This window comes from Felis catus, chromosome A3, assembly GCF_018350175.1.
Source record: "Felis catus isolate Fca126 chromosome A3, F.catus_Fca126_mat1.0, whole genome shotgun sequence".
NCBI lineage: Eukaryota > Metazoa > Chordata > Mammalia > Carnivora > Felidae > Felis > Felis catus.
This window is the reverse complement of record NC_058370.1, coordinates 86,102,872-86,127,246: the sequence shown is the minus strand read 5'-3', so window position 1 is coordinate 86,127,246 and position 24,375 is coordinate 86,102,872. Positions and strand designations below refer to the sequence as shown.

Below are 24,375 nucleotides of genomic sequence, written 5' to 3'. Positions count from 1 at the left end.
TTGTCCTGGGTAAAATCCACACTCTTAGAGGCAGAACAACTCTCAGTTGAGGACCAAACGTGTTTCTCTGTCTGCAAGATGGACTGTCCAGAAATAACAAAAGCAAAACAGACATTTAAAAAAAAAGAAAAGAAAAGATGGGGCACTTGGGGAGCTCAGTTGCTTAAGCGTCTGACTTTGGTTCAGGTCATGATCTCATGGTTCATGAGTTCGAGCCCTGCATCGGGCTCACTGCTGTCAGTGTAGAGCCCACTTCAGGTACTCTGTCCCCCTCCCCTGCTTATGCTTTCTCTTTCTCTATCAAAAATAAACATTAAAAAAAAAAAAAGAAAAGAAAAGATGGACTATCAGATTGTAGTGGATTCACCGATAGAGTGCTGTCTGTCAGGCACTGTCTCTGGGTGGCCAACTGGTTCATCTGTCACAATGTCAACCTGTTTCTTCACCATGCAGTACCCTCCCACCCCTGATCTGGCCCCCATATCTTATAGTTCCCACCTCCTCCAACATTTCCTAAACCCTCCCTCCTTTTCCATTTCTTAGCTTAGGACTTTGCCCTCAACTATGTGACCACTGCAATTATTTCCTGGCCGGTGACCTTGCCTGTCAACAGTCTTTGTTCCAATTCATTCTCCACACTGCTTCCCGAGCTATTTTCCTAAAATATAAGTCGGACCTGTCATCCATCTGCTATAAAAATCTCCAATGGCTCCTACTGCCTCTAGGATAAAGTCTACATTCAATACCATACATCTGATGCATCTTTGGAAACCCTTATCATGGTGTTTAATACTTGGTAGGAGCCTAAGGAGTATGAATTGAATGCCGGTATCTTGAAACAGACCTCGGTTCTCTGTCCATGACACAATTCTTCCTATTACCACCTCACTGCAGCTAATCAGCAAAACACCATAATTATCATAATACTATAATAACAGTCAACCTTATCAAGTGCTCACTATGTATCAGGCACTATCATTAAGTGATGCGCACATATTAGCTCATTAAACCAGTAACAACTTTATGAGATCAGTACTATTATTGTTCCTGTTTTCCAGAAATTGAAATTGAGACTCTAGAGAACAAAGTAATGTTCCCAAGGTCACACAGTGGGAAAGTAGTGGACCCAGGACTTAAAACCAAGCTCCTGGTTCTAGAACTTGGGCTCCTAAACAACTCTACAGAGTTCAGCTCTAGAAAAATTGAATTTGAAATGTGGGTAATGTACAGCTCCAAGAGGCAACTAGTATATTTGATACATGAGTCTTGGCTAGAGACATAATTTGGGAGTTTTCAGCATACTAACGTGAGTGGAATTGTTCGAAGACAGTGTCAGCAGTGAGAAAGGAAGTGACCCAAATCTAGAAGCAACACTAACATTTAAAGGCCCAGCTCTAGTCAGTGAGATGAAAGGAGAACCAAAAGGCGGAGGAAAGAATTTCGAAGAGAGGGAGCTCCCAATCAAACGAAGCTCCTGCATCCAGCAGAATAAGCACTGCAAGACACTCTCTGTCTTTGTCCTCTTAGGGCATTAGTTAGGGACTTTGGTGAGACCAAGCAGGTGGAGGGGGGGATGGAAGCCATATGGCAGTGGGTTAAGGAATGAATAGGAAGTCAGGATATGGTGATACTGAGTCTTTAAAGATATTTGAGTGAGAAACCAGCAAAGAAATAGGTATCTACAGTGTCTATAGAGGAACATAGTCTGGAGATTTGTTGTTTTCCGTGTTTTTTTTTTTTTTTTTTTCAGATGTGGGGCAGGTGAGATTTGTTTACGTCTATTGACGTAGAAATGGTAGAGAAAAATACAAGAGGAAAACAAAGACCTGGAGAAGATTGGAGACAATGGGACAAAATGGACTAAAATGGAGGGGTCGCCTTCAAAGGGGGAATACTTGAATCTCAGAGATAAGGGGAAGGACATGCATGCATCTTTTAAGAGTAGGACTGGAACTTTAGGAAATCACTTTTCTGTTATTCACAGGGCTCTTGGTGAAACCGGGAGGTGAAGTTCTTTGCTGAGAGTGATGGGTGAGAGGTGTGGGGTGAGGTCTTGAAGGAAACAGAGAAGAGTGAATAAACAAAAATCATTCATTCCTTTTCAAAATCTATCCATTTATTCAAAAATATTGATTGAGCATGTACTATGTGTCAGATACTATTACAGGCACTTGGGCTGCAGCAGTCAAAATACAGTACCTGAATCTTGGAATTTGCATGACAGTGACAGTGATATCTTGGTGCTACACTCTGAGGGGGTCCATAGACAAGAAAGGCCAGAGGAGACAACCAGAGGAAAGTGTCTTGTGGTCTGGATTAAGCCATGTCAACTTTTCTCCTCCTCAGTTTCTTTATCAATAAAATGAAAGGATTGGGTTAAGTGATTTCTTAGTTCCTCCACCCCTACCTCTCAGTGTCTTTGATTCTAAGACAGTGAGGCATCTGGAATTGCTGAAGGAACAGCGAGAGAGAAGTGCTGAGTGGCCACTCTAAGCCAGGTGCTGGGCTACTTGGTTTGCACATGTTTTCTCTTCTAATTTTCACATGCAAACCAGGGTTCAACCAAGGTAAGTCAATTGCTATGGTTGCACAATGGAGCTTGGATTCAAGTCCACATCTGCCTAACTTCAAATCCTTTTCCAGTAGACTCCTCTGCTTCAGAAAGAACAGAAGACCAGAAGGGCAAATAGAAACAGAGCAGATACTGTCAAGTGTCTGGAGGCAGATTTGTTTTATATCACTTCAAAGGATATAATGGATATAATGGACGGGAGTATAGGAAGGACATGTTGGCTCAACGACAAAAAGACTTTTCTGGAAACTGGAATTGTCCAACTATTGAGCTGTTTGCCTCCAAAGGTAGCAGTTTCTCACCAACGCTATTCAAGTTAAGGGTAGCGAATGTCTCTTAGGATAGTTTGGGAAGTCATTGTTTTCTTTTTTTTTTTTTTTAATTTTTTTTTTCAACGTTTATTTTTGGGACAGAGAGAGACAGAGCATGAACGGAGGAGGGGCAGAGAGAGAGGGAGACACAGAATCAGAAACAGGCTCCAGGCTCTGAGCCATCAGCCCAGAGCCTGATGCGGGGCTCGAACTCACGGACCGCGAGATCGTGACGTGGCTGAAGTTGGACGCTTAACCGACTGCGCCACCCAGGCGCCCCATGGAAGTCATTGTTTTCAATTGTAGGCTTCTACAATTCTCCGAAATACTTTGATTTTAATACCGCTCATGTATTTGCTTCTTTCCCCTCCCTCTCTCTCCTCTTGGCATCTGCTTTTTCCAACAATCTGGGTTTAGATGCTGCCTGCTGCAGCTTCTAATTTTTGACATCACAGAGAGGATACCTCCTAACCCTTCCCCTCCAATCAGGCAAGCAGGTAAGAGGTCAACTGAATTTGGAGGGAATGTGTTTGTCATTATATTGGTCTCAGGGATCTTCTGAGATAAAGAATCTTAGTCAAAGAAGAAGTTTATGGTTATTCACATGGGCTGGAAGACTTTACCGATGCCATGACACAGGAATGGGGCTGCTTTAGAGTTCACGATGATCAGAACAATTTTACCAAAGACCTTGACAACTGGCTTCAAGCACATTCATGAAAGCTATCACAGTTGTGTCTTCCCTTGGAGACTGTACCCAAGGAGGGTAAAATGACCTCCTTTTCTTTACCAGTGGACATCGATACTTACTGGAAAGTAGGACCTCCCAGGCTCTGCAACGTTTATAGTGCAGTTCAAAACTGCATTGTCCTCCCTTGGAAAGTGGTATAAAGAATGCTCGGAGAATTCTACCTGTTAGGACACACAGCCAGGCTGACCAACATGGTGGTTTCCTTGGGACTGAGGGAGCTCTCAAAATGTGAGATTTTCAGTGCTATCATAGGGAAAGTTCTGGGCACACTGGAATGAATTGGTCACCTTTCACCCTACACCTTTTACACCTGAGTCCAGCTAGAATAAGCCAAGTGGCCCAGTGTGGTGCACTGTGGAAGAAAATGTTAATGATCCTTCTGAAAGAATATATTGTTCAATAAGAGAGACAGCGGTAAAATTTTGGTCTTATAACCAAATCAGGGTCCTTCTGAAAACACAAAGCCAAAAGTTATTCTAACACGGCAAAGATTAAAACAAAGTCAAGTCTCTGGTCAAAGATCTGAGAGTCTACCTTTGTCAAAAAGCACGCCCAAAGTAGTTAGTAGTTAGCAGAATAGCAAACGTAGGCTAGTTTTACTCATGGCAGAGCCCTATATATACATTGTGTTTCTCACCTGATGAATTTATGAGCCAACTGTTCCACAAAGTAATAGATTTCATTCCAGTGGTGCAGCACACTTCCTGATCTGGGAAAACAAAAGCAGATGGCACTTAATCAAGTGTTCATTCATCCTTACCTTGTATCATTTCTCTTTATGTTCTATTATCTTACATTAATTGGGCTCATTATCAGAAGCTTCTATAACGTTGGCAATCATTTGGAAAGGTGTTTAGACTCAATGTTAGCGTTCTTGAAAATTTTGTTAAAGAATCTCCCTTCCCTCCCCCTTCCATCCCTTCCACCCCCACTCCACACACTAATGCACTAAAACAATACCTGGACCTACCCAGATTCACAGGTCGGTTTCAAATCTTTAAGAAACCATTGTTTCTGTGCAATTTAAATTATTCATTGATTAGGGAAGAAAAACAATTCGTTTATTTAAAGAAATTAGCACAAACTAGATACCCAAAGACACAAAGACAAACAAATCCCCCTCCTCAAAGAGTCAGGTTTCATTTGCAAATACAGATGAAAAATCTCTAAGTAAGATGATAGCAAAACAAATCCAGCAGGAATCCAAAATAATAATAATTAATTAACCGGTAGAGTTTATTTCAGGAATGCATGGATGGTTCAATGTTTAAGAACATTTAATGTAACTATTCATACTAATAAAAAACGAAGAAAAACTATACAGCCTTTCATTATATTCAAAAGGAATCTTCTTCCTAAAGCAGAGGGAAACTTTCTCTAGGACATATGGAATTACAGAATTTTAGATTTGGAAGGGGGCTTCTTTACTTCCCAAGATTGACTTCTGTTTTACTGATATCATTTATTAACTGCTTCAGTTCAGCTTGTATTTTCCACAATGCCAATACTCTCAATCTGTTGCAGTGACTTTATAGTAGGTTTTTCTGTTCTAACTCATTCTTTGTGTAGCTACGATGCCACTTCCTTTCACTTGAGGATATGTTTCAGCTGAGCACTGCATTTCTGCCTGTCGTTCTAATAATTGTTGAGGTTAAGAGTTTATTCATTCTACCCTGACATTTTGTACAAAGAGTTTCCATTTGTTTCAGATTACTTTATTCACTCATTTACCTTAATTTTAACTTCCAAAGGGTTATTCGTTGCTGTTTTTTCCTTTGTTTCAGACTATTTTATAGATTTTTTAATGTTTTTATTTTATTTTTTTTTAGAGAGAGGATGCACACAGGGGAGGTGCAAAGGGAAAGGGAGGGAGGGAGAGAGAGAGAAAGAGAGAGAGAGGGAAAAAGAGTGAGAGAGAGAGAGAGAGAGAGAGACTCATGCAACTCCACGCTCAATGCAAAGCCCATTGTGGGGCTCCATTCCACGACTGAGATCATGACCTGAGCTGAAATCAAGAGTCAGACGTTCAGCTGACTGAGCTACCTAGGCATCCCTAGCCTATGGAAATTTAAGATGGATCTGTGCAATAGATTTTGTGCTTTCATTTTCATGGCACAACAACCCAAGAATTCTCATTCTGATTGAGTCTATTCCATCTCTATAAAGAGAATGTATTTGTCTCTGCCCCACATCCAAAAATGATGTGTTTATCTGACCTGAAGAAAGGGGCACAGTATGTTATGGTCATACAGTGAAAGACTCCGTATCATAAGGCTATCTCATTTTTCCCAACTTAATCTGTAACTTCAATTCTAGGACATATTCTGAAAGAATGTTTTGTAAAACTCAAAAACTGACTTTAAAAATGAAATGAAGATTAAATGTCTAAAAATAATTAAAGCAATTGTGAAAAATAATAATAAAGCTGGAAAGCTTGCCCTATCCGATATAATGACTCCATATACATGACACGTGAAATAACTGTAGAGCCAATGGAGTAGAAGAGAGAACCCAAACCTCAACCTACATGAAGTCTTGCTATATAGTGAAAAAGTGACTCAGACCGAGGACAGAGAACTAACCCCCTAATAAATGATGTTATGACAGTGGATTTCTAATTGGGGAAAAAACCCAGTTAGATCACTGTCTCATACCAAATGTAACCCCAGATGTGTTAAAACCTAATGGGAAAAACAAAACTTTAAACCATTGAGTGAATTATAGAAGGAGACTTTTATGTCCTCAGGTTAGTGAAGGGTTTCTCCAGCCAGGTACAGAAAGTAGGAATTATTTTTTATGAAAAGGATAATTTTGACTACCTGAACCATCTACAATTCTGAATGACAAATTGGTACCATAAACAGGTTCAAAGAAAAGAAAAGAATGATGTCTGCAGCAAATAAAAAAGACAAAATTTGTGTCCAGGATATGTAAATAATTGGTACAAGTAAATATTAAAAAGCAAACAATAGAAAAATAGACAAAGGATCAGAACACACAATCCCCCAAAGGATAGTAAATCAGCATTTGAACAACATTTAACTCTTCTAGGTAATACAGAAATACATATTTAAACAATTGTTTGGGGAAAAACAAGAAATTTCCTCTGGTGGCAGCATAGAGCCCTGCAGAGTTGGGGGTGAGGAGATGGACAGATGGCGAAAGGAATCTGGCAAGGAGAGGGGTGGGGACCCCTCCTCTCAAAAATAAACCTTTTCCATTCTGGCCTCTTAGCCTTTATACATATTCCAGCTGCTTGGGACACTCCAGGTCCACACTGCTCCTACTGATTCTTTAAGACTCAACTCAGTCTGTGCCTCTTGCCTTTGACTGACATAGATGGGGCCCATCACCCCTGCTCCATGCTCTCGGGGCACCATGTACATCTCTCAGTCATTACTATCTGCTCTCTCTGTGAGGGATTTAGGGATATTTGCCTCTCCAGCATCAACCTGTTTGTACAGCGGAAGAAAGAAGAGCATGAAAAGAAGAAGCCTTGATTGCTCAAGGAAGCCTCTTGATCTTTTGCCAGCTGGACACCAGCTCTCCAGCCAATTCCTGTGACCCTGTGTGAACCCAAGAAGCCTTCCCATATGGGCCAGTGACTCTAGAGCACAGCTCCTTGGTCAATGGACCTACCTAATCATCAACAGAAGAACCTACTGGCAGCTGGAAGTCTCCCAAGAGCTCACCAGAACTGCATATCCTAGCCCTGGGCTTTTAAAACTTTGGAAATCCTCTTTCATTAGAATCCAGGACATCATCCTGGACAGGATTCAATTGTATAGTTCAAATCTCAAAGACTGGTCCTAGCTGCTTTCCTTCCGCCATGGGGTAAGTGGTCTGGTTCTGGGGTTAATGCTATATAAGTGCCTCAGAAGAGGCAACACATGACTGATGATAAGCCATAGTCCGATCTAGAAATCTACAAATCCTTTTCACTGGAACCAAGAGATTTCCTTGAACACTGGTCATCGGTGACCTCTTCTGAAATGTAGTGTTGTATGTTGGTTCAGGTGACCAGGACAAGGTCTATCTGAGGGGTAGTGTAAGATGCCTAGTGATTAGAGAGGAATCCCCTACTTCCTTCATCCCAAGTTTGATTTTCTCATTAGTAGAGAAGTCCTACAGCATGGGAATTCTATAGGAGGGAGAGGAGGAGGCAAAGTGTTGGTGAAATAGGGACTTGAATCAGAATTGAGGCACCATTCTTGGTTGTTTGCCTAAGGAGGAGAGGTTTGGAGTAAATTCTCAGGTTACCATTTCTTTGTTCTCAAGGATGGTCTTTATTTAACAGCTACAAATCTATTTGCATCCCTTTACTTAAATAGGTCATTCAATAATAACTCACACTTTCACACTGTCTTAAAACATTCCTTTTTCATGATTCTTCTATCTGACTGACATGTAAAATGTACACAATTTGGTATTCATGTGATTTGTTGATGCCACAAATAGGGCAAGATCTGAGAAATCACCTCGGGTGTTAAAGAAAAGTCTGTATCTATCTGAAAACCTTCTTGCTAATGGGCAGGGACTGTATTTTCTCAAGAAGAAAATAAAATGAGACCCCTAAGACAAAACTGGAGGCAAGGAGATATTTGATAGGCTTGCTTCTCCTATCCCAACTCTGCTAATAATTGCCCTGAGACTGTTGAAGTTTGTTGTTTCATACTTAAACATCATCATTCTTTATGCAATTATATAAGCCTTGACCAAAATATACCGTTTTGGGGACACACTTGAAATGTACCTAGTCTGTTACCTCAAGTGTGGGTAAATATAACCTTCTCATATTCTGGGAACCAAACTGGTTTTGTCTTCTCTGGGTTGCCATGGGACCCCAAGGGGTCTAACCTACTCAAGGAGCAGAGGAATATAGGGTTATCTATATCGCTGCCTTGGAATCCTTCTAGTCCTTATTACTGAGTCTTCTTAACTGGCAAAATCATACTCTGTCTCACCCCAAGGTTATATTACCCCCTGGGAAGGGAAAGAACCCCATGTCAGTTGCTTGTGGTTTTAGCCATGGAGGTGAGCTTGTTGGGGGTACTGCTCGTATTTCTTTAACCCAAATCTGCAGGAGCAAAAGGCTTACCTGCCTGGTGCCATAGTCCTGCTCCCTGCCTCATCACCACCCAGTGGTCATAGCTAGACTTCCTAACCCTGAACTCTAAATACATCATTCATGGGGCCTCTGGAAACCATCCACTGTGACCTCATCCAGACTTCTGTCGTTCTGCCACATGGATAGATATGTTAGGATAGATATAGGTCTTTGACTGAATTTGGACTTTGTGTTAAAAGATGCATGTATCACTTGTACTTTGCCTTATAAATTGGTTTTCTGGCTTGGAATATGCCCTAGTAGGTACTCCCAGTACCTAGTTGTACCTAGTAGGTACAACCCAGGGTGGTGTGTCCATATTTGGATCATTGGCTTCCTCTCAACCCTGAGGACTTAAGTGGATTCCTCCTGGTCATAGCCAGAAATAGGGTGTTAGATGGGGAAATGGTAGAGAATGGATTCAATTCCAGCTTCTATCCACCCTACAACGTATAAAGCATACCATTAATCATATCAACCTATTTAATAGTTAATGATCTTTTTTTTTTTAATTTTTTTTAACGTTTATTTATTTTTGAGACAGAGAGAGACAGAGCATGAACGGGGGAGGGGCAGAGAGAGAGGGAGACACAAAATCTGAAGCAGGCTCCAGGCTCCGAGCTGTCAGCACAGAGCCTGACGCGGGGCTCGAACTCACGAACTGTGAGATCATGACCTGAGCCGAAGTCAGACGCTAATAGTTAATGATCTTAAAATCCCAGCTATGGAGTCCTGATGTTCTCTTCAGGCAGTAATGGCTCACCCAGCCATTGTTACCAAAGCTCCAAGGTAGAAATAAAAACTGCTTCTTAGCCCAGATTATGTAGGAGATTGCAAATGTTTCACTGGACTCTGTTATGGGTTTAAAAAAACTGCTTTTAAGACAAAGTCGGTGGCAAACTATAGTCATGGAGAGCTGAAATGTCCATGTTGTAGAAAATCAGCAGATGTGAAATGCCCCTGATATTTGACTTAATTAAATCTTAATTCAAATACAATTCTAGTCCCTGAAGATTTCCACAATTCAGCTGGGTATCAGGACAATGTGGAGGATTCAGGCTCCTTATTGGGATTTTGTGCCTTGGTTCAGTATAAGTCTCAGCAAAATTTGGAATTCAAGGGGCCTCCAGGAATTCTGCTTGAATACAGTCCTACAGAGTTCCGTGCTTGAAGATCCATTCAATATACATGGGTCCACTAAAAATCAGAGTCAATGCCTTTTCACACCATTTTTTTGACTTGACTTTGAGAAGGGTTTCCCAGATCATGGGATGGCAAAGCCACCAGGCCTTCCTACTAGCTCCACAAGAAGTAAGTGCTGGGGGCAGCTCCAAAGTTTCTTACTTATTTTTGTTTTTCTATGCCCTCTCCGATGTTTGGAACATAGTAAGAAATCAACAAACTTTTGTGTCATTGCATTCATTATGAGTTCCCAGCAAGGGATTTCACATGTAACCTGGCATTACCCTCAGATTTCTGCTCAATGACTTCCAAAGGTCTAATATGCAAAGAGTAGGAGCAAAATAAGAACTCTAAATCTCATTCTGATTTGTTTTCTGAAATACATTCTTTTGTGCTTATGTGAGTTTCCAAACCTCCCTGTGGTTAAGCTCCTTAGAAAACACAGGCTCTTTCCATTAGCCACACACACAACCAGAGTCAGAAAGAATCAAGTGGGCCAAACTGAGTTTAAATTGTCTCCCCTTCTTTTGCACATGGGTTAGAATAAGACGAAAGGGAAAACAGAGCTTATTTTTGAAACCATCACCCACAAGTCTTTTAATCCTGGAAGAGAGAGTTGCTCTAACGATGGAAATTATAAAACTGTCAGTCCCACTCTTCCTTAGCCCCACCCAACTGAAGTCACTGATGTCCTAAGTGACCCACCCAGGTCCCCAGCTAATCCTGGAAGGGTGCGCAGGCTCAGGCGCCACTAAGTGGGACAAGCAATTAGTTAGTCCGTCAAAGGCCCAGCATTCATTGGCCCCCTCCCTCTGCTCCCCAGCTTCTTCCGTGGCCTCCCTCATTCCTCCTAACCTCACACTGCACTCAAATTGGCTGGAGCCCGAAACCCAGCCCACGCCTTATCCTCCTATTACTGACAGGGTTCATGGCCAAGCCTTCCTCATGCTTAAAAAGCTTGACCTTGACTCTTGCCTCTATTCCAACTTCTTCAGATACCAGTCCAGACCCAAACCAAACCACTGAGCACTCCACTTTGAGCTTGGGGGCTCCTCTCTATGCTGTGGAGACCCCAGCCCAGGACACCCAGCCCCACCCTACTGACTTGTGAGGAATTTTTCCTTTAGTCAATCTGACTGATGGCTGTAAAAACAATGACTTTCAAGCTGCAGAATGCAACCTATTAGTGATTTGGGAAATCATTTTGGTAGGATATTGCCAACATTAAAAACAAAATGAAGCAGAATGGAACAGAAATATTAGGATCTATTGCATGCTGTAACAGAAAGTAATTATGTGTGGAACTTTTTGTCAATTATATGTAAGTAATATGATAGATAGATAGATAGATAGATGTAAACTGTATTTTCTCTTGCAAATCAGAGCAAAAGGATATTATAGCAAAATAAGTACTCCTTTCATCTCTATTAATTTGACTTTGCCAGCACACACACACACACACACACACACACACCAGGAAAAACCTAAAATATTATCTGATACCAACTATTCGTACGTTTGGTGCAAATTTAACACAAAACTATAGTTGTTTGGAAAACAGAAATTGGTTACTTGTCCAAAAGGTATTTCCCCTCATTAAAATGAACACTAAGATGTGATAGGTGAGACCCCTCCCCCCCCCCAGGTTACCAGCCAAAGCCACCAACATGATGTGTGGATGACCACTAGGTGACCATGACCAGACAAGGACAGTAACATGGCTGCCAGGGAAGTCAGAGGCCCCCTTCACATGCATATGCCAGGAGGACACAATAAGCCATGTGAGTGAGAGAAGTGGAGGCCGGGGAGGGACAAAACCTCAAATTTGATATACTGACTGTTTAAATTCTTGCACTGGGCTAAGATTTCCAGTTTGGAAAAAAGTGGTCTCTTCTGCTCACCACACCTGCACCCAGCAGGAGGGTCTTTCTTGGATTAAGAAAGCAGGTCTAAACTATTTTCTATATATCCAAGTACAGTAAAAATGGGTTTTTTTTCCTACCCTGGGATACATATATTTGTAATTACTGCATTTCTTTATACAGAAATTTACTCTTGAGGCTGTTCAGACCAGCAGTTATGAACACCGACTTGGTGAATGCCCATGTGAGTTTAAACTCCTGATTTGAGTTCAGACTCCTTCCTGTTCTTCCACTTACTAGTATGGCATTTGAACAAGATGTTTTGCTTTCTTACACTTCAGCTTCCTCCTTTATACAATGGGGATAATAGTATCTATCTCATAAGGATTGTTTTAAGGATTAAATCTAATGATCCCAAGGTGCCAAGTATCCTGCCTGAAACACAGTGAGCACACAGGACAGTGGCCGCTCTACCTCCCTTCCCGCCATCATGATTATTAAAGTCCCAGGGGTAAGATCTGAAGTGCTCGTTTCTTACCCATCACTCACACCTGGGATTACCTCTTTCTGAAATATCTCTAACTTTTATAGATGAAAATGGATCTTCACTGCAATTTTTATTTGGATGGACTTAGTTATAAGCCACAGATTTTTTTCATATTTGTTGTGCACCTTCTGTTTTAAAAACACTGAGTATCAATAAGCATTCTTTTCTTTTTTTAATGTTTATTTTTGAGAGAGAGAGAGAGAAACAGAGTGTGAGTGGGGGAGGGGCACAGAGACAGAGAGATACAGAATCCGAAGCAGGCTCCAGGCTCTGAGCTGTCAGCACAGAGCCTGACATGGGGCTTGAACCAACAAGCTGTGAGATCATGACCTCAGCATGACCTCAGCCGAAGTCCGACACTTAACGGACTGAGCCACCCAGGTATCCCTTGAATATCAATTAGTACCAACGACATAATTTGCAGAAATCAGGGCAAAATGAAAAGGAAAGCCTCTTGTTCAAAAATTACTAAAAATTTCTAGATGGTGACAACAGAGCATTAAACCAAGTGCCAGACCTTTGTAAGTGCGGGCTCCTGGGTGACTGCACAGGTCCCATGTGACCGTGAGGCTGACCCTGCCATCAATATCCTTTGCCCATTTTCTACTGGGGTGCAAATGTTTTCTTAGCCCAGGGGTCAGCAAACTCTCTGTAGAGGGCCAGACAGTAAATACTTCAGGTTTGCAGAGTATGGTCCCCATGGCAACTGCTCAAATCTGCTGTTGTAGCACAAAAGCAACCATTGAAAGCAGCCACTGATAATACATGAATTTAAAAAGTGTGGTGATGCTACAATTGTTTTTACACAAACAGTCTGCAGGCCATAGTTTGCCAACCTCTGTCCTAGACAGTGACTTTCTTTCAGTTTTTCTCATCACAAAAATCTATGTATTTTTCCTGGTAGCTAAAGTTTGAGTGTAGCTAAACTTTAGTGTATTTTTCCTGGTAGCTAAACTTTTGCTACTTATTTCCTGTTACTTATTGCTGAGAATGTGGACTAGAAAAATTGTGCCTTGGGATATATATGGAGGCATTCTTTGCAACTTAATAAATATTTCATGGATATTTGAAAAGAAAGTTTATTCTCTGTGGGGTATATGGTTCAAAATATATGTATTAAAACAGCCTCATTATTCATACCCTCTATGTCCTTTGAACACTTAAGTATTCAGAGAGATGTCTTTTCAGATTCCACTGAGAAAATGATTTGTTTTTCATCTTTGGCAGTCAAGAATAGATGAGAGTTATCTTAATACATTCCCTAAATATTGAAGCACCCTTGCATTTCTAGGATAAACTTTACTTGGTCTTGGTATATTCTTCTTCTACTACACTGTTAGTATTATTTTGATGATATCTGATTTTGGATTTAAAGTTTTTATTCAGTTTGGTCAGCAGTTTTGCATATGAACATGTTATCTTTAGTAGATATTGATATCAGATATATACAAGCTTCCTAAAATAAACTGGGAGACTCCATCTTTTTCTGTTTTCTGGAAAAGTGTGATACTGAAATTTTCTGTTCCCTGAAGATGAACTTTTCTAGAACTTTCCATGAAACTCCACTGGTCCAAAACCAAAGGACCTACTCACAAAGGCAAACTAGTCCCTCTCAAATGTCCACATTCTACTGGGAGGGGTTGGGGGAGGCAAAGTTGGAAAGATCGAGCATTTTGCCTAACTGAATTTTCTAAAATCACAACATTGGACTCTTATTATCACTTTGGTTCAAAATTTAGGGATTTCCATAACTCTTACTACTCAGTAGGTGGACCTGGGAGGAAGAAGGGGGTTTGGGGAGCTAAAAGTAGACTACATTTTGGTTTGTTGTTGTTGTTGTTGTTTTGTTTGTATATGAATGTAGTGGAAGTAATTTTTTTATAGTCTGAGTAAAAAATTTCTATTTTTCACTTCCTCTTTTGAGAATCTATCCGTTAAGTTTTACGTGTCTGTATAACCTCATATTAATTTCTCCGGGGCCAATTACCTCTGTTTCTTTTATGCTGCATCTTTTTCTTGCTCTTTATTTCCAATATACTCTACATTTTGATGTCAATATTTTCTAGCAATTTTTCTCAGTAAGGGTATGTGGATGGCATACATTTTGCATTTTGAAAGCCTAGTTATAAAATTTAAATATCACATTTCACTCAGAACTCTATAATTACTGAGGTGTTTTTTTTTTTTTTGAGCATTTAATGTTGTAGGCCAAAAAGAAAAAAAAATTTAACATCAGCCTGAGTCTTGCTTTTTTTGTGGGGGGAAGGGAAATCTAATTTTTTTCTTTTTTGGAGGAATGTAGACATTTCTATTTAATCTTATATTTTAAGAATTTATCTATAAGGTTGTGTATGTTGTGGATCCTTTTAAAAATTAATTAGTTTGAGTATTTGGTAGGTCCTCTAAATGTTCTCTTTTCTCTTCCTAGAATTTTTATAGTAAATATATTGTATATAGTTTATATAGATATATTTTTTATTGTGTATATGTGTGTGTGTGTGTGTGTGTGTGTGTGTGTGTGTGTGTGTTTATATATCCTGTTCCTAGCACCTATCTCCTGTCTCATCATTTTCAACTCTATATTCTTTCTGCTTGAGTTCTGGGAAAAACTTCTTAAACTGTCTTCTGATGAACTGAATTTACTTTCTGCAATATGATGGTCATTGTTTCCAATGGATTTGAATAGTCAGAAATATACTTTCCAAAATCTTCTTATTTTCAGCATGTTCCTTTTTCCTGACAGGCTGCTCTTGTTTGTTGATGTATTATTATCTAAAATTTACTGATAATACTAACTGGACATATATTTGCTTAAATGGCTTCAATGGTCATTGCCACTTCTTTTATATAATAACTATTATATTTAAAGTTTTCTTTAATCTTGATTCACTTTTTGGTAATTTCCTGAAAATTATCCCTACTCCCTTTTTTTAAGAAGAATCCATATGTATTTGAAAATGTTTTCCTATTTTCTTCACATGTGACATCTTTGCTGAATATAACATTGTAGGTCATAAATTTATCCATCAAAATTCTCCACCATTTAATGTGTCAGAACCTTTGTAGGTAACCCGTGTCTTTACCACTCATAAAATTCTTCTTTTGTCTTTGAAATTAAAAAGGATCACAAGGACATACCTAAGTACTCATCTCTTTTAATTAACTAATTAACTTTTATTGCCTCTTGATAAGCCTATTCAATCTTCATTTTCAAGTTTTTCTTAAATCAGGAAAGTTCTATTCAATCTTTGAGTGTTTATTCTAGACTATTTTTTAGCAACTGAAATTATCCGGTATGTTGGATAATTGGATATCTATTTTCATCATTCAATATTTCTTACCTTCTCTCTTATCACTTTATCTAACCCATTTTCCTATTCAAATTTGGAGAATTTCTCAAACAAGGCTTCATCAATTCATTTCATTTTCTCCATTGTTGGTTTGGCTCTTTACTGCTTCTAAGGTGAGTTAACATTTTTCCCTATTATTTCATATTTTGTTAACTGCTCTAGGTTCCTTGTCTCCTTGTTTCATATTTTATCTATTTCACAGATTTCTTATTTTATTTAACATCATTTAATTTACAAAACATATGGTGCCAAAACTGTCCTCTTTTGCTTTGAAAATTCTTTGTGTATAAACATGTTCTTCTTTCACCTTGGGAATTTTGTTTAATCCCCTTTTAAAGTTGCTGAAATTTTATAGGCCCTATTGTCATCCTTGAATGTGGGAAGGTGTTGCTGGATCTGGTATTTGCTTCCGACATAGTTTCTTGTGGTGTTTTGTTTTTGTTTTTGTTTTGCCTCATTTCGCACTCATAAACTTCTCTAAGAACTTAATCCGGAAGAAGGGAGTTGCTTTTGATGGCTAAAATAAGCTTAGGTTATTGTTCCATCACTTAGAGAAGAATAGGGAATGGAATAGACTCTTATCATTTGCCACAGATGAATTTCATCCTCACAAGGTTTGCATGTTTTTATTTGGACATGGTTACATCCATTCCAGCTTGTCATTGGTAGGGGTTTTTGGCCTGGTATTCACTTCAGGTTCATATTTTGTTGTACCAGACATCTTTCCTGGCCCTTACTGTATCCACAGAATCAAAGACAGAACTCTGCCATTTCCCTGGAGGTCCAGGATCTATGGAGGTCCAGGATCTATGGGGAGGACTCAGTGAAGCTGGACAGAACCAGGGTCATGAAGATGACTGGGGCTCATGGGATCTCTCTTTTGTGGCTTAATTGCCCCTTCCTTATCCAGTGTAGCGGCTTCTGTACAATGCAGAAGGGCTCCAGGGAGATGGTTCTCATCACTCTTTACTTCCCACTCTTTACTTCAAACTCACTTCTAGATTTGGGATTGTTTTTGTAGCTTCTCCCAAATCTTACTCTCCGTGTTTTCTACAACTTGGCAACAGAGTTGAAAGTAGAGCCTGGCTAACATCCTTCAAACTCAGTCCATCTGTTTTGTTTCTAGTGGAATTTCTTACAAGTGTGCTGCATGTCAATGTCACTATCTTTAGTCTTTGGACCTGCTGCAGGCTGCCCCCACATGCCTCCTTAAGACTTTCTCTTTTAGGGGATTGGGGCAGTTGTAGATGATAGTGGGGGAGGTGCTGAAGGAGAAGTTGTGTATGTTCATCTTTCTTTTCAGAAATCCTAAACAAACTTTCTTATCTCCTACTAAGACCATCAGCTCATTAAATTTTAGTTCCAGCATTTATGATACCCTGAAAGTGCACTTCCAAAAGTCGCCAATGCTTTATTTCTGCTAAAATATATGGCCTTTCTCAGTTCTCATCTTGCTGGACGTATTTATAATATGCATAAATACAACACACTCTATTTATTGTTTCAACAAATGGATTTTTGAATGCTACTAGGTCCTTTCGAACCTATAAAGATTAATAACTCCAACCCTTGATATTTATTAAGTACTTACTAAGCAGCAGGTATTGTGGTGTGCACTTTACCCGCATTACCACTTAGTAATGGTAGCTAACACTTCATGAGAACTTTCTACATGCTCATAGGGTTCTGTTCTAGGCACAACCACCCCATGTGATAATATTATCTCCCTTTTTACAAATGAGGAAACGGAGTTCACAAAGAGGTTAAGTAGTTTGCTCAAGGACACACAACTAGTTAAATGGTAGAGTTGGAATCTGAACTCAGGTGGTCTGGCTCTAGAGTCCACACTCTTAGTCTAAACACTGTTCAGTCTCCTTTCTGGTGTTTAAACCTGGGCTTTTAACACCTATGCAACACTGCCTCCCCATGGAGGGGTCAGGAAATGCACAATTACAATTTATAATGCTAGTTATTAATACTGAGAAGTACTAGAAAATCTCCACAAATTCTTATGGGAATGTGGGAGTGGGTATACCAGGAAAGGCTTAAAATTGGGGCACTTGGGGAAAACCAGGAGTGCTGTATTGGTTGACCATTTTAATGGAGTAATGCATACAAGGAGCTTCACCAGTTTGGCCTTTAATCATCTCCCCTTTTGTATCTTTGATATTGTCTTTTATGACAATTAACAATCAGGATGGCCATATACGTTAAAATCCAAACAGACATTTTCAAAAGTAAAATAAGAAACCATTAATAATTGTGCTGGGACAAGAAGCATAAGCCAGTAATGTCCTGGGCCGTGATTTATTGATTAGTGGTCAGATTATGGCTGTCCAATGGCATCTTGAATTTCCTTTTATTATTTTGACTGGTGTATCGGTACAGTTAGGATACTTCACTTTTTAAATTTTCTATGTGATTTCCATAAATTTGGTATTTGCATTACCTTGTATGTGAGAAATGATGTCAGAATGACTATGATTCTGATCATAATCCTTTGCCACCAAGATCTTGGGAAAGCTCTGTTCCAGGTGGTTCCTACAGGTATTTATTAACTGGAGCTGTACATGGTTGAGCATCAGGATTTGAGGCAAAGAAGATAAGGCCACTGAATGAGACCCCAGAGGACGAACACTAAGGGTTATTCCTTTCCATCTCTTGATAATCAACCATCCTGCTGCTTATCATGCAATGTGAGTTGTTATGGAGTTGAGACATTCTGAATAAGGAAGGGATTTTGAATGAAGATGTGATGTAGAGAGGTGATTGTTCTTTTTTTTTTTTTTTGTACTACAGGGAGCCCACAACTAGTGATAGGAGGGGGCCAAGTACTAATGATCATCTCATAAGGGTGAGAGGGCATCACCTATGTAAAGATGGAAGTGGTGATAAAGGGCATTAGCTAAAGGCAAGAAAGTGCATGAGTTAGTTCAGGGAACCACATGGTACAGTTTTGTTGGAAATTACAAGGGTGTAGGTTGTGGTAAGAGATGAAACTAGGGAAATAGTGGCCTGAGCAATGAGGCTCTTGAATGCCTTGCTAAAGAGTTCACATTTTGCTCTAAAAGAGTTCTGGGTAAGTGTTTAAAGGTCAAAGGATGGGTCAGATGATGTCAAGATTAGATGTGTGTTCTAAAAAGATTAATTTGGTGCCACTGTCAAGAATACATGGGGTGGGGGAAGGGCGAAGAAAGTAGGTAAGGAGACCAATTTAGAGACTATTTCAGCGAACTGGTTGAGGAAAGGGAAAGGAGGCAGAGAATGGGGTCATGTGGGATGATCACAGGACAGATGTCAGGGCAGGTGTTGTCCAGCCTTGCAGTATGAGAAAGATACTCCCAGATCTTTGGTGTAAGTGGCTGGGGTTTGTGGTGATGTCATTCACCAAGACTAGAAATAGAGGAAAAGATGACATAAAGGGGTAAACAGTGGATTATTCTTCCACTGGAATTCTCTCTCCCCTTGCCTCGGTGGTAGAATTCTTCTCTGGTTCTCTTCTGACTGTTCTGGAAACTTCTTCTCAGTTAGTGGAGTTTCTTCTTTGGCACAGATATTCCTGTTGGCAATTCCTCTAAGGTTGGACCCTGGCCATCTCTGTCAATAAACTCCACCTCTTCTTGACATTTTAAAAATCCTGAGATTATCTTGGTATCATCTCGGTATTATTTATTATTCATATCCACATTTTCGACTACTACCCTTGGGCTAACAACACTCAAATCTTTATTCTCCGTCTCAGGGTATAAATCCAACTGCCTGCTCAGCATCTCCACCCAAATGCCCTACGTGTTCAGACTCAACACATCCACACCAAGCCTTCTTTCCTTCTGAAACCTCCTCCTTACTCTCTCAAGACTCTTTCCTCTTCCACATCCCATGTTCATCAGGTCCTGTTGCTCCTCACTACAAAAGAGCTCTCAATTGCATCTATTCTCTTCCTCATTCCTACTACAAGAATAGGTGGGATATAGATAGAAGTTTGCCACTTTTGTCTCTAGAAAACTTTAATCCCATAACCTATTGCTGACATTAAAAAATCCACTCTTCCTAGATTCTTTCCTGTCACTCTCCCTGTCATGTTTACACCACAAGGTAGGTGGGTCACTTTGCTATCCTGTATGTTACCCCTTTGTGAGCAATGTCTTCTTCTTTAGTTGGTTACCTGGCAAAATCCCGCTCAGTGTTCAAGTTCCAGCTCCAAAGTTACCTCCTCTATGAAGCCTCCTAGGCCTCTCACATCTCACCCAAAATTATTTTACCAGCTCTGTTTCCCTAGCCCTTTGTCTCTTCTACTAAAATGTGAAATCCTTGAGAACCAGAGACCTCCAGAAGTTTAGCACGGTTTGAAAATTCTGCATTAAATTGGTGTATCCCTTCTCCTAGCCAGGTAGTCCTGCTTGGAATCTAGGGAGGTGTCTTTTGTTAGAGACCCACATCCTCTTTCTCCAGGGGTAATTACCACCAGCAGCAGCATCACCATCACCATTACCATCTGTCATTTGGGTACTCACATACCAAATGCTTCATTACAGGTTTTAATCTAATGTTATTCTATAACACTTCTGTGAGGCAGAAATTTAAGGCCTATTTTATTGGTAAGAAGACTGAGGTTCAGAGAGGCTAAGTAATTTTCAACAAGGTCACAAAGCTTGGTGAAAAGGCTGAGCTGGTGTTTAAAGCCAGAGATGTCTGATTCCAAAGTTGGCTTTCTTGACGCTTATGCCTGAGCCTTGGTTCATTCTCCTGAGGCACTGGAGCCACATTTCATGTGTGACATCTCAATAGAAAGGGAACAAAGGACTGTACTGGCAAATACACGGCTTAGATATATATGCACACATGATAGGGCCCGGTAACACTAAAGGGCAGTGCATAGTCTGTCTGATCTCTGCTCTTCCTTCTCCTCATCAGGTTGGACTTTTCTACCACTGCCTAAAATAAGAACTCTGCTTGGTCTCCAGTTCTGAGGTGTCTGCTGCCTCAGCGACATCTCACCATAGAGGAGAAAGGACATCATTATGGGGCAGCTTTCCTTGTCTTCCTGTTCACTCTTACCACTTATTGTGGGAGGGAGAGACCCACATCAGAATCACCTGGGAATTTTTTCCAAAATATACATGCTTGCCTTGGCCTTCTCAGGTTCTGATCTGGCCCTTGGTTAAGAACTACTGGTTGAGGGGCCCCTGGGTGGCTCAGTCGGTTAAGCGTCTGACTTCGGCTCAGGTCATGATCTCACAGTTTGTGAGTTCGAGCCCCGTGTCAGGTTCTGTGCTGACACCTTGCTCAGAGCCTGGAGCCCGCTTCAGACTGTCTCCCTTTCTCTCTGCCCCTCCCCACTCACACTCTGTCTCTCTCAAAAATAAATAAACATTAAAAAAAAAAAGAACTACTGGTTGAACACATTCATTTCCAAGGTCTACAATTTCCACTTGTCCTTATCAATGAAACCTTCCCATTTCTTCCAGACAAAATGCTCGTCCTGCTCAGCTGCAGTCCAGGGATGCTAGGAATCAACATCATTGCCATGCCTTGCTCTACCTGACCGTCTTTCAGTCAGGGGTTCTCGACCTGGGCAGTACTATCTCATAAGAAGGCATTCAGAAATAAATGCAGGAGCATTTATTTATTGGTTAGCACAATGATCAAGATGGCTACTGGCATTTACAAAGCAAGGATCAGTAATGTTAAGCATCCTACAGATCCCCACATTGAAAAAATGTCCTACTAACATTGTCAACAGCACCCTCACTGAGAAACACATTTGGTGTTTGATTTAAGCTTTGAATCAGTTTCTTCAATACGTGGGCATCCTCTGGGCTCAGCTGCTGCAGTGTCCGGGGGCTGCTCTCCCTTGCCAGCCTCCCAAGTTCCCTCATATCCTATAAACTATGGAAAAAGAGTTTCTTAGTTTTCAGATGTTCATGTAATACAAAGGTGGCAAGAAAGCTTGTCTAATCTCAATTTCTGCTTTCCATTTAATCTAATTTAACTCCTTACCCACTAAGATGTGGGAAGAATGGGGAAGGGGGGAAAGGGGCAGGAGCCATCACTGCCTCATGGGCAGATTGAACTATCACGTCTGACAGGAATCCCAGATTGATGAACAAATACAAGATCTAGCTCAAAACCAACCCTTTCCCATCTGTCTTATGTATCTCTGCCCTCTCTCAGTGACTACTCCTTTCTTGCTTACTCAGGCCAAACCCGTGTATAATTACAGGTTTGCAGTAGAGGCTTTTAATGCCCACCCATATCTGGCTTTCCTCTCCTTTTAGACATGGGAAGATGACCTTTTTCACCCTCTTTCCATAGGCTGAGGCCACGTAGCTAGTTCTGACCAATGTGTTGTGAGTGGAAGGATGTGTATTGGTTTCTGCTGGAGCATTTCATTGCCAGTGAGAGACCCTCCAGCATTTTCTTCTCTTGTAGCTGTCATGGTGGAAGCTGGTGTTAAGATGACGTCTCCACCAGCTTGGCTCCCAGAACAACTACCCTGAGCAGAGAGCCCTTGCTGACTCCCATCCAACATGCGGAGTAGGCAGAGATTATAAACAAAAGTTTATACCTTTGTTGCTTTCAGTCACTGAGATTTTGGGAATTGTTTGTTATTACAGCATAACTTAACCTATCCTGATTGATTCAACGTTCATTTGCATGTTTAGATTTTTTTTCAGCTTTGTGCGTAGATCGTGAGTCAGAGTGGCTTGGGTTTGAGGCTGAGTTTCACCACTTAGAGTGACCTTGGCTAACCTTTCTAAACCTCAATTTTCTCATGTGTCAAATGGTGATCATGACTGTACTAACCTTACGTGGTTGTAAAAACTAAATGGGGTAATACAAGAAAAGCACTTACCACAGTGTCTGGCAGGTAGCAAGGGCTCAGTAAGTGTTACTTACTATTTTTTTTTTATTGTTGATCTAAAATTGACTCTACTTGCCCCCTGCCCCAAATCCTCAGGAGCCTTTAGCTTTGGCTGCCTAGAATCCTTCTAATATCCTTCTGCCTAAAAAGCAAATAGTCTGGAACTGCTTCCTGCTTCTTTTCCATTCCTTGCAGCTCCCAGAACGGGACATGCTTGCAATAGACACTGTGTTACCTATATCTTTAATTGAGTACACACTTGTGATTGGAACTGAGAAAGTATTTATGCCAAATGAATGAAAGAATCAGCCAAAATGAAGAAACCTGATTACTTTTTTCAGTATGAAACTGGCATGTCTGGGAAACATGTCAGGAGATGTCCAAATACTTGTCTTTTGTTGCTGAGTGATCGCCGGGAAAGGCAAAATCCAGTCTCTTGGCCACAAATCAAAAATAGACATACATTCCAAATTAGCAGAGAGAAAATCCCGTTTGCATTTATGTGACAGCCAAACCTTGCTAAGGGATGCCAGAGTTTGTTTCTGGACCTCTGGGAGTCCTTTAGCACTTGAAGATAATTACAGGTTATCTTAGGACAGGCGCCTTCCTCCAACACTCTTGGATTCTATTCTCAACTTGACACTGGGTTTTACCAGGTCTCCATAGCTAAGGAAACTAGAAGCAATTACTTGGCTAATCCAGACAGAAATACAAAACAAAACACCTATGCCTTATTTATTTTTATTTTTGACCCATATGCCAATCTCCAATTTGTAGGTAGTTCTGCCAACTATTAACAAGTCTAATACGTCCTTTTCAAACCTGGAGCCTAACTGGAGAAACACTTAAAACCAACCATAAAATCCATTTCAATACAAAAAGGAAAGAAAGAAAGAAAGAAAGAAAGAAAGAAAGAAAGAAAGAAAGAAGAAAGAAAGAAAGAGTTGGGAGGGAGGGAGGGAGGGAGGAGGAAGGAAGGAAAAAAGGAGAGAAAAGAAGGGAAGAAAGAGAAGAGAAAGGGAGAGATTGATTGATTCCTGGCCCCTGAGGAAATTTTTTTTTCTTTAAATGAGGCCTCTCATAACTATTATTGTAGCATTTTCAAGATATCTTATAATGGACTTTTTGTTTTCCTTATTCAGAGCTAATTTTGCATTTTTATTACTCAAAGCCCTCTTTCAAGGTATTCCTGAAAACAAGCTACATCTGAAAACATTCAACACGTCTACAAGAGTTGAATTTCCTTTTTCCATCAGATTCAATCTGAACAAATCAACAATTTATTGGACCGTTAACTGCATCCTAATCAGATATCCTGAATGCACCTTAGAGTCCTAGCCATCAGCTCTCATCTCTGTAGGCTGCAGGGGGCTGGAGTCCTTGAAACTTTCAATCAACTATAGCTGATTTAGCAAAGCAGTAGTTCCTCAATTAAGTAATGTTGGTTGCCTTATGTACCACCATTTACTGAAACTCTGATGCAGGGATTTTTCATTCCTGGAACCCACCCAGTTCCTCTAGTTGGACTGCCATGTGCTTCTCATTATAACCCAAGTACACAGGGCAGCGATGAGTGGAGAAAGCGGGGCTCGGAGTCAGGATCAGACATCAGCCCAGCTCTGTCATGAGCCAATCCTAGGTCCTCGGGCAGGTCACTTAATCCAGTGGGTTGAACAAAGGTTTAACGGTTTGCTCATCAGTAAACTAAGGACACTAGTGCTTGCCTTAGCTACCAAGAAAAGTTGTCTTTGGGGCACTTGTGAGAATGTGCAAGTATCAGGAGACTTCAGTTCTGACTCTAAAGATTTCTTTTGTAAGTTGGTAGTTG

The 24,375-nt window shown here is 40.5% G+C and overlaps 1 protein-coding gene across 7 annotated transcripts in view; it reads right to left on the bottom strand.

The window, feature by feature from the left end:
* Positions 1 to 24,375, bottom strand: part of ANTXR1 (ANTXR cell adhesion molecule 1) — a 256,503-nt gene that overhangs the window by 226,232 nt on the left and 5,896 nt on the right. For all 7 annotated transcript variants that reach the window (XM_045054315.1, XM_045054311.1, XM_045054316.1 and 4 more), the window contains exon 2: positions 4,272 to 4,343. In XM_045054315.1, coding sequence (XP_044910250.1) covers positions 4,272 to 4,343 — 72 coding nt within the window. The remainder of the gene's footprint in view (positions 1 to 4,271; positions 4,344 to 24,375) is intronic.